Source organism: Emys orbicularis, chromosome 9, assembly GCF_028017835.1.
Source record: "Emys orbicularis isolate rEmyOrb1 chromosome 9, rEmyOrb1.hap1, whole genome shotgun sequence".
Classification (NCBI taxonomy): domain Eukaryota; kingdom Metazoa; phylum Chordata; order Testudines; family Emydidae; genus Emys; species Emys orbicularis.
The window spans coordinates 71,476,584-71,487,688 of NC_088691.1; the positions used below are offsets into that span (position 1 = coordinate 71,476,584).

Sequence of the window (11,105 nt, forward strand, 5' to 3'; positions counted from 1 at the left end):
TAGGTGGGAAGCAGCCTCACTTCAGCTTCATCTGAAGCCACAGTGCCCCCTTTCTTGTTGAGTTCTATTAATATACCTACCCGATAGACTACAAGGACTCTCTGGGTAGATAGTGGGTTTAATTCATTAGCCATGTATAAAGGAAAGTAATACAGGCAAAACAGATACTTGGATATGCAATTCAGGAGTGAGTAATTTGCACAGTAGTTACAATTAATGACTAGTGTAACTGTGGCCTTAACTAGATTTGGAGAGTACAGGCAGGAAAAGGAGAAAGATTTATGCAAATGTAGCTGTGTCCACGCTGTTTTAAATCTGGTGTGGGGCATAGATTCAGAACTCAGATTTACAGCAGACTATATTGGAAAACTGCTATCTCATCAACCAGAAGACCATATAATGTAAAAAGAAAAATGTACCTAAAAGTGAATGGCAACATGCATGAGCTGCCATGCCTGTGTCATTGTATTTTTATATCGCCTTACCTTTATTCCTGGAAAACCGAGAGCTCCACAAGAACCAGGGCTACCCTAATTAAAAGCAAGTAGAATGAAAACCAAAACAACAGAAGCCAGTCTTATATTATTGCTTATATCTATTTCCAATTTATTTAATATAAATGTTCTTTCTTGCACAAGTTTGTGTGAAAGAACTATTTATTTGCTATAATGTTCCCCAGTATCTAGTTTCTGCAACATCTTTTCAAACATTTTTTAAAAGATGGATATGACCTAGAACAATGGATCAAAGTCAAATTAGATTGGGCCCAATTCTAATTTCTACTATACTGTATCATGAAGAGCCTTGGAAAAGTCTGATGTGAGAAATACTATACATATTAAGGGTGCAGTCCTGAAAACACTTCTGGGGAAGTGCTTACTACTCTGACGCAGTCCCATTGAATTTGTCAAGGCTGCTCAGAGCAGCCCACACTTTGTCCAGTAGTAAATATTTACAAGATCAGATTCCAAATTTTTTGTCTTTGCAAGGACATCAAAATCTAATTGGATTTACGTTTGAGTCTGGAACACATGAATACCTTGTTTTAGGAATCAAAGTACTCTATGTACAAAGCAATGAAGATTAATTTAAAGCATCTTAAAATCCTGTTTTGAATTATCTTAACATATTTAAACTAACTACCTAGTATTTTATAAACTAATTATGATAAGTACTTGAAATGGTTTATTCTGAAGTTTCCTTACCTGCATTCCAGGGACTCCAGGAATACCTTTTTCACTCTTCTCTCCATTTCCAGGTGCACCCTATTATCATTCAAAAAACTCTGTTTAAAAAGATTACCCAGAGATGACAGTCCTAGAGAGTTTGCAATGTGTGCATGGGCAGAAAAAGTAAAAACACAAATATCAGTGTTATGGACTTCATTTACAGCCCCTGGTTAGGGCCAGATATCTTAGATTGACTTCACATTCCATTCACCCCAGTGTCCACTGGCTTTAATTACCCAGGAGTAGATACACCTGCTGTTCTCCTAGCTAAGAATAACCTTTGGAATTTTAAGGTGCCAGTGCATTTATCAGTTATAAATAAGCAGGAACAAGATTTATTTATAAAATTATTTGCAAGGAGGGACAACACATAGGAAACAAGTTTTTAAAAATAATACATAAAGAGAAAATGCAGTTCTTACTCCACACCCCGAAGCCCTGGTTTTGCCTCCCAAACCCACATGGAGTAGTTCCACTGACTTGCATTTCTATGTGGCAGGAAATGGCTGAAAGAAAAGGTGCTGCCTGGACTCAAAGTACAGAAATTAATACTCTGGATCATAATTTACTTCTCAGCAGATATTAACTGTGTGCACTCTTCTCTCCCTTTCCTTCCTCCAAAAAAGATCCTGGCCCTAAGAACTGTCTCTGCTTCCATGAGGCCCTATGGATTTCCCTTCAGAAAATATATGTTAATGCTGTAGAGTCTGCTCTCTGACTATTACTGTTACAGCAGCATGGGAGACTTCCTGGGGCAGAACAAATGCTAAAGGAACTATGCTGGGGGCGGGGGGACTAGTAACTTTGCAGTGAGCTTTCCTGAGGATACTCAGGACCTGTGGAGTAGGGAGGCTTCCTTTCCTATGCGCTTCACACCTCTAAAATCCCACTCCATCTGCAAGGGATGAACCTGGAGTTTGCTGTCCTTTCTGCTTCCTTACCTTCTAATTGAAAAAAGACTGATATGCCTGTGTGAGGCAACATTTGATAGTCAGCTGTAAAAGAGATTGTTGGTGGACAGATTTTTCCAGAAGATTTTGTAACATTTATGCTTTCACATTGGTTTGTGTGATGATTAAATTCCACAGTATAATGCTATGTTATTTCCTAAGTCATTCACTCACTGAAAAGGTGTTTTTAGTAACACAAAAGGAAACTCTGCCAGCATCATTTAGGAAATCAGAGAATGATCAAAACATAGAAATGTAAGGCTGAAAGGGACCTTGAGAGGTCATTTAGTCCATCCCCCTACCCTGAGGCAGGTCTAAGTAAACCTAGACCATCCCTGTCTAATCTGTTCTTTAAAACCTCTAATGACGGGGACTGCAACCTCCCTTGGTAACCTATTGCAGTACTTAAATATCTTTATTGCTAGAAGGAAATGGAACAATGCATAACAAAACATGTTACTTACTTTGGGCCCATGTGATCCTTTGGGTCCTACCAACCCAGGCATTCCTTTTACACCCTAAATATAAATATGTAGAATTTTTTCATTTTAGCATGCAGAATATATTTGTCTTGTATAATTCTGAAGTTTTGTTCTGCTCTGAAAAGTGTCTGTAAATATGGCACCTTGTTACTCATTCAGACTGTAACCTGTGCGTGTGTAGAGTCAAAAAAGCTTGACATTACAAAGCAAATTTTTGCCCTGAGTCAGAGTTGCGCAGCTGTAACTCAGGACAAAATTACTGTGAGTGATTCACAGCAGGAAAGATCCCAGATTGAGTCTGCAGACCTGGAATGGTCCCTTACAATATGTGCTGCAGACTTGATTGGTTCCTTACAATACGTGCTAACTACTTATGCTAAACAATCTCTTCCACCTGCACTTTGCTGTGAGACTAGGGGTACGTCTTCACTACCCGCCGTATCGGCAGGTAGCAATCGATTTATCCGGGATCAATATATCGTGTCTCGTTAAGACGCGATATATCGATCCCCGAACGCGCTCACCATCGACTCCGGAACTCCACCAGAGCGAGCGGCGGTAGCGCAGTCGACGGGGGAGCCGTGGCCATCGATCCCGCGCCGTCTGGACCCCAGGTAATTCGATCCAAGATACTTCGACTTTAGCTACGCTATTCGCGTAGCTGAAGTTGCATATCTTGGATCGATCCCCTCCCCCTAGTGTAGACCAGCCCTAGGAGTTCCTTTCCCAGACCTGAAGAAGAGCTGTGTGTGGCTTGAAAGCTTGTCTCTCTCACCAACAGAAGTTGGTCCAATAAAAGATATTACCACCCCCACCTTGTCTCTGCTGAGCTGGCCATTAGCAACAAATATCTTTCCATTTGTATATAATGTTAATTAGATCTGAGCATCACTGAGATTCCAATATAGAACTCCACAATACAATTTTTACAATTGTTTTTTAGACCAGAGGTGCATTTTAAATGCTTTAGGATCTACAGCAAAGGACAGTCCATCACTCTGTAGAGTAAATTGCTAGGATTATTCTATCCATTTTGACTACCTGGGGTGCTACAACTCTAGCCAAAGCACACCTGTCATAGAGGAATTACTCTAAATACCATGATTTCATATTCAAAAATAGATACGGGGACCACACTTATTTTTCATAAGTAATACATCAAGGTTGGCTGCCTGACAGTTTGACCTGTCTTCAGCAGAGCCTGACACTTGCTGAAGAAATCTAATACATCTCTCCAATAAGATAAATTAAATACAAAGGTCTAAGGAAATGAATGAAACTGTGAGATGGGTAGGGAAAGGGATTTAGTGCCAGAGATGATAAGGTTATGTCTACACTGGCAATTGAACGACAAAACGTTTGTCTTTTAGAACTGTTAAACCCCTCCCCACTGAAGGACAAAGTTTTGCTGCGACAACTGCCAGTGTGAACAGCGCACTGTCGGCAGGAGCACTCTGCTGCCGACAACACAAACGCCGCTCATTGGGGGTAGAAGTTTTTTGTCGGCAGGAGAGCCAACAAACAGCGGCTCCGCTGAATGACTTTTAGCGGCTCGGCTGTGGCAACATAGCCATGTCGCTAAAAGCTGTGTAGTGTAGACATAGCATCAGTCTTGACAGACTCTTAGTGAGTTTTTGCTAATGTGTGTAAATTTAGCCTAGCTCTCAGGCAGTTTGTCAATGGTGCAGAGTGGGGAAAAAGGACAAAGGGGAATGGTATTTCCTTTTACCCTCCTGCTATGGCACAGAGTCACCTCATGGAGGGAATAGGTGGGCTGCAGCAGTAACATGATGGCTGGCCTGGCCTCTGTCTGCCAGTACAATACTAGATAACAGCATTTCTATTGATAATGGTGGTACATTACTCAATAAAATAAATGTCCTTAATATAAAATCTGTGCAAAAATGCATCATGGGATAGCACTTCCAGTAAAGTGAGTACAGTAATGTTTAAAAATAGACTTTAATTTGCAAACCTTTTCTCCTTTAACCAGGAAAGAACTGGGCGGCCAAACCAACAATGGCTGTCCTGGAGATCCAGGAGGTCCAACATCACCCTGTAAAAGCCAGAGAAGCAGTAGAAATGGACATCTGGTTCAACACACTGGCTCTGCATGGCTCCAAAACATTTAAATCTCCTACTTACAACACTAATATCTCTACTCTTATAGAACAGCTTCTGCTGATTTGTGGGTACAAAGAGCTCTGCAGAGGCCTGTCAACCAGCCGGGACTCTTTCAATCAAAAGAAGGTAATGCTCCCTATATCCATTACAAGAGTATATACGATACCATACTATACCATGGTACTTCGAGCGCCAATGAAGTCAGTAGGACTTCAAGCAGATCGCAGTCTGCCTACACGGATCTCTGTGCAGGATCAAGGCAGGGCTAGAGGGACTGTCTCATAAGTAAAACTATATGGACATCTGTAACTAACCATAAAAATTGTATGCTAAGTAAAACTATATGGACTACGTATTTTCCTAAGCAATATATATATTTAATTCTACATCCAGGCCACCTTTAATACCATTAATTGTTTGCTTACCGGCTCCCCCTTTTGTCCATCCACTCCAATACCTGGATTGCCCTAAAGAAAAAAATTAAAACTAGTGATGGTGAGTAAAAATAATCACAAAAATCCTTGCAAAATAATTTAACAATTAAAGTTTTTGAAACTTTGCTAACAGAAATAGTCAAAGAACACTTTAAATATCAGCATAAATATATATTTCACTGAAACTGTACAAACCCCATGGAAAGCAGACACTCACCTGTTCACCTTGCAAACCAGGAAGGCCTGTAGCTCCCTTTAAAAAAGAGAGTCAAACAACTTAATATTCTGACTTGAAAGCAAAGCTTTTCACTGAGAATGATCCAGAGCTGCAACTCTTTAGAGGGAGCACCTGAAGGCAAAATTTCTCCCAGAGCTCACCTGAGGTGCACAGGCTGTATGCATATTGCCTTATCTCCCTATGGGATTACACAACCCATCCCTTGCTCCACTTGTCCACCCTTAGTGGTGTGGAACTCTGGCTCCATATCTTCCCTGCCTCCTTCAGGGCTTTGGTTGCAGGGAAGGAGTCGGGAGAGAGCATTACCAGCACTTCTCTGTGCCCATTGGAATTCTGCCTGGACCTTACATGTGTGTGCACAAGCATGTGGAAGGGTTCTTGTACTCTCATTCTCCCACTGCAGACCTGTGTAACTGCCAGGCAGAATCAGGCCCTTTAATTAACTGCCTTATAGTAAATGTCTAGGCATGAATTTATACTGGGGCTGAACTTTTTAGATGAGTGGACAAGCATTTATATATGATCTCAAAATGCAGTATTATAGAACAGTGCCAGTCTTACCTGCAAGCCTGGTTGGCCTGGCAATCCATGTCGGCCCATTGGTCCCCTAGCTCCTCTAGGTCCCTGAAAAAGAGGACAAAAGATGTATTTGTTTGTGAAAACACTAGCATCTTAATTTCTTCCTCGCACAGAATTGCTCAACATGTCACATAGTGGCTCCAAATTCTCATTAAGCTCCTAAATGCCTATATCACTTGGACTCCATCTACGGCCCATTGGCACTATTCCAGTCATATACAACTGGCAGCCTGTTTATTCCGATTTGACTGATGTTCTAGAACAACTCCTAGGTCATGCAGTACAGACGCTATGTATATGGTTATGTGTACTAGTACATAGTACATTATATATACTATAACTTGTAGACAGTTATACTAGTATAGACTATTGTTGTTTGCGGTGGCCTTGTAGCCGTGTTTATCCCAGGATATCAGAAAGACATGTGGGTGAGGTAATATCTTCTATTGGACCAACTTCTGTTGGTGAGAAAGACAATCTTTCGAGCTACACAGAGCTCTTCTTCAGGTTTGGGAACGGTGGTAAGGGTGTCACAGCTAAATAGAAGGCGGAACAGATTCACAAAATGATCACTCCTTATGTGACCTCTCAGTCCTCATCCTTAAAGGAAACTTGCATAACACTTTCAAAAGATGAGTCTGGGAGCTTAACTTCATAACTTTGCTAGACAGTAAAAAAAATGGTCTTAACAAAGACAGTGGATTGATGGCTTATTACAACAATCTATATCCACTAACCCCCCTTTTTTGTCAAATGACTGCAGAGGCAGCGGTGCCAACTTTCTCCGGCGCCGGTGGGTGCCCGTGCCCTCCGCCCCTTTCCTCACCCCTGGCCCCGCCCCGACTTCACCCCATCCCCGCCCCCATTCCAACCCCATCCCCAATGTCCCCGCCCTAACTCCGTCCCCTCCCTGCCCCCATTGGATCCCTTCCCCAAATCCCTGCCCCAACCCCACCTCTCCCCTAGTGCGCGGCGTTCCCCCTCCGCCCCCCTACCTCCCTGCCCCGCGAATCAGCTGTGTCGCAGCAAAAGGGCTGGGAGGGAGGAGAAGCAGGACACGGCGGTGCGCTCACGGAGGAGGTGGAGGTGAGCTGGAGCAGAGGGGTGGGGCGCGGCCACGGGGAGCTGCCAGTATTAACGGACCACTTTGCGTTTAATGATCTCTTACAAAATGTGTTCACTGTTTATGCAAAACAATCTGTTCCACCTCGTATTTAGCTGTGACACTCTGACTACCTTTCCCAGACCTGAAGAGCTTGTGTAGCTAGAAAGCTTGTCTCTCTCACCAACAGAAGTTGGTCCAATAAAAGATATTACCTCATCCAGTACACACTAGTCTCTCTACTACAGGGGTGGGCAAACTACGGCCCGGGGGCCACATCCGGTCCGCGGGACCGTCCTGCCCGGCCTCCGAGCTCCTGGCCTGGGAGGCTAGCCCCCGGCCCCTCCCCCACTGTTCCTCCTCCCCCGCAGCCTCAGCTCGCCCCGCCGCCGGCGCAATGCTATGGGTAGCGGGGCTGTGAACTCCTGGGGCAGCGCAGCTGCAGAGCCCGGCTTGACCCGGTGCTCTGAGCTGTGTGGTGGCAGCAGCGGTGTGGCCCAGCTCCAGCCAGGTGGCACGGCTGTAGCGCCACCAGCCACTGGTGCTCCAGGCAGCGCAGTAAGGGGGCAGGGAGCAGGGGGGGTTGGATAGAGGGCAGGGAAGTTCGGGGTGGTGGTTGGGGGCGGGGGTGTGGATAGGGGTAGGGGCGGTCGGTGGGGAAAAACAGGGGGTTGAATGGGGACAGGGATCCCAGGGGGAACAGTCAGGAAGGAGGGGGGGGTTGGATGGGGCGGCAGGGGGCAGTCAGGGGCAGGGGTTCCAGGGGTAGTCAGGGGACAGGGAGAAGGGTGGTTGGATGGGGCAGGGGTCCCGGGGGGGGGGGGGCAGATAGGAGGTGGGGGCTGGGCCACGACCCCCTCCCCTAACTGGCCCTCCATACAATTTATGAAACCCGATACGGCCCTCAGGCCAAAACGTTTGCCCGCCCCTGCTCTAGTACATACTAGTCATGTATATAAATAATAGCACACTGAAAATAATTAAGCTCAGGTTACCAAAGCACTGGAAATGCTATAGCCCTTGGGATATAAAAAAGAGGGTCCCTGAGCTATAGGGAGGACGACTGCTTAACAAAAAAACAGAAAAGATTTCATTTGGGATTTTATTTTTATGGCCAAATTCCAGGATGCTCGGCACACTCTGGGAAGACCCAGCAGCCCCACACAGTGAGGCTCTGCCATCCACTGCTTACTTGTCACAGAGATTTCCTGCGGCTCGTGAATGTGACAGGGCATCAGTTGATCAGTACCCTGCAGATCCACTGGACCAAGACCACTTGCAATGTGGGAAGCATGGGCAATCTCTGCTTCTGTTCCTCACAGCCGGTGTGGGTGAACGTGACCTGGCTATGTTGGCCTGCTCATCTATTCTTGTGACTTTTCTCCTCTTGCACCTAGTATTGTGTGCTCCAAAAGTGAAGCAGCCTAGCACCTCCAATCACATCAGCTTGAGCCTCACTCATGATACACTCTATCATCTTCTGCTTTTCCTACACTACCTTTAATCTCTCATGGTAATAGTGAAGGCAAGTCAGGCTAAAAGCTGTTGATCTGTTCTCTCTCCTACTATCATTCACTATTACATTTTCAATTAGAACATTCATAAGTAAGGATTACTCACCCTTAATACATGGAAGTAATGTACTCATGCTACAGTATGTTGTTCAAAACAAACAAGCATATACGTGAGCTGCAGGAAGATACTTACAGGTGTGCCAGGGGGGCCCGGTTCACCTCTTGCTCCCTGGAATGACAAGTATTTTGCTAAATACAGTAACTCCTCACTTAAAGTTGTCCCGATTAACGTTGTTTCATTGTTACGTTGCTGATCAGTTAGAGAACATGCTCATTTAAAGTTGTGCAATGCTCCCTTATAATGTTGTCTGGCAGCCGCCTGCTTTGTCCACTGCTTGCAGAAAGAGCAGCCCATTGGAGCTAGCTGGTGGGGGCTTGGAACCAGGATGGACCGGCAGCCCCCCCATCAGCTCCCCGTTCCCCCAAGTTCCCTGTGCGGCAGCCGCTCAGCAGGCTACCAATTGCCGGCAGTTCAGCTGTCCCTCCCCATGTGCTGCTCCTGCTCTCTGCCTTGGAGCTGCTCCTGGGAGCCTCCTGCTTGCTGTGCGGGGGTGGGGGGAAATGAGGGGGGCTAATGTGTCCCCCTCCCCCCAGCTCCTGCCCCCCGCTTACCCCATCTTCCATAGAGCGGGGGGGGGGGGACACAACAGGGCTCAGGACGGCGGGAGCTTCCTGGCAGCAGCTGCTGTCTCAGCTTGCTGATCAACTTAAAAAGGCAATGTACTTAGAGTGGGGTCAGCATTCTAAAGGAGCAATGCACATCTCTCTCTCACACACACACGGTGTGTGTCTCTGTCTGCCATGCTTTCTCCCCTCCCTCCACTCATGCTGCCCTATAGAATGTGAGGCTACATTAACAACAATGAGTTAACCCTTGAGAGCTCAGCCAATTGCTAGTTCATCATTTAGCAGTAAGGCATTCCCTGGGAAATAGCCCACTCTCTGACTCCACCACCTCAACCAAGCTTCACTATCATCATTGCTGTGTACCAGTATTAAATTGTTTGTTTAAAACTTATACTGTGTGTAATAGTATAGTCTTTTGTCTGGTATAATAGTCCTTTGTCTGGTGAAAAAAATTTCCCTGGAACCTAACCCCCCCTATTTACATTAATTCTTATGGGGAAATTGGATTCGCTTAACATCGTTTCGCTTAAAGTCGCATTTTTCAGGAACATAACTACAACATTAAGTGAGGAGTTACTGTAAAGGATCACACTTTCACTTTATGACAGAATTGTGAGCCAACATGTGATTTTTCATCACACAGAAATAATCATTTAAATGACATCAAGCTTTGGGTTTAAAGAACTTGATATCGCAACATTTAGATATATAATTTAACTACTAACATACATTTAAATATTTTCCAGAGAATTTTTCTAAGAAATTTTATAATGTTATCTACATACTAAAGCTTTTAGTATTTTAAAGGAAAACTGGCTTTCTCAAGCCCAAATTTTCATTTTGATCTCACAGTTAAGACATAATGATGAATTAGTGACAACACAATGATTTCCAGGGCAACAGACTAGTGTCATTAGTACAGGATTATGATGTCAGTACTGGGTCAACCAAAAGGAAAGAGGGAACATTAAGGGAGAAAGCCTTTATGAAAACACAAAAATGTCCAATAATGAAGAAAATACAGAAAAACAATAACTGACTTCATATACAGATGCACCTATGGGTCTCTAAAACAAGGAACAGTTCATAGGAGAGCAGTTGAAGTCATGTATTTGATTATACTTTTGTTGATTTGATTTTACTTTAAATCATAAAAGTACTCCCAAACTGCATGTATGAAAAATGAATTATTGATAAAGGGTGACAGCTCCAGCTCTTCGCTCAACAGTTTCACTCTACTGTATTCAAGTTAGCAAAAACCCCTACATTTAAACATAGGGTTAAGTAAAGTTTTTACTATTAATCTAATTCCAGATGAATTGAAGATTAAATGCAAAAGATAATGAGCCACAGCCTGCATTCTGGTGTACCGCTGCGTGAGAGAATGGAAGAGAGAAGGAAATGTTCTTCCTATCTTCAAGCATCAGGCAACATCCCTCCAGAGTACAAAGGAGTGAGTCCACCAAGAGATGTGCATGACTACCATGGCAGAGCACTCACTATGTGTCTGCTCTGCTCGACTGAATTCCAGGGCCGGCTATAGGCTGATTCAGCCGATTCGGCTGAATCGGGCCCCGCGCCAAGAGGGCCCCGCAGCAGCTGTCCACCCCGACTCACTTCCCCCTCCTCCCCTCCCCTGAACGCTCTGCCCCCCTGCTCCTCCCCCACCCCTGTTTCCCGTGAATCAAATGTTCGCGGGAAGCCTGAAACAGGCAGGCAGCAGGTAAGCTGGGGGTGAGGGGGGGGCGCGAGGAGGCGCGGCCCAG

General features: G+C 44.8%; 1 protein-coding gene across 1 annotated transcript in view; it reads right to left on the minus strand.

Annotated features, from left to right (window-relative positions):
- Positions 1 to 11,105, minus strand: part of COL4A4 (collagen type IV alpha 4 chain) — a 119,862-nt gene that overhangs the window by 62,285 nt on the left and 46,472 nt on the right. The window contains exons 7-11 of the mRNA XM_065411412.1: positions 8,846 to 8,881; positions 6,019 to 6,081; positions 5,437 to 5,472; positions 4,637 to 4,717; positions 1,206 to 1,265 (exon numbers count right to left, since the gene is read on the minus strand). Of these exons, the coding sequence (XP_065267484.1) occupies positions 1,206 to 1,265; positions 4,637 to 4,717; positions 5,437 to 5,472; positions 6,019 to 6,081; positions 8,846 to 8,881 (276 nt within the window). The remainder of the gene's footprint in view (positions 1 to 1,205; positions 1,266 to 4,636; positions 4,718 to 5,436; positions 5,473 to 6,018; positions 6,082 to 8,845; positions 8,882 to 11,105) is intronic.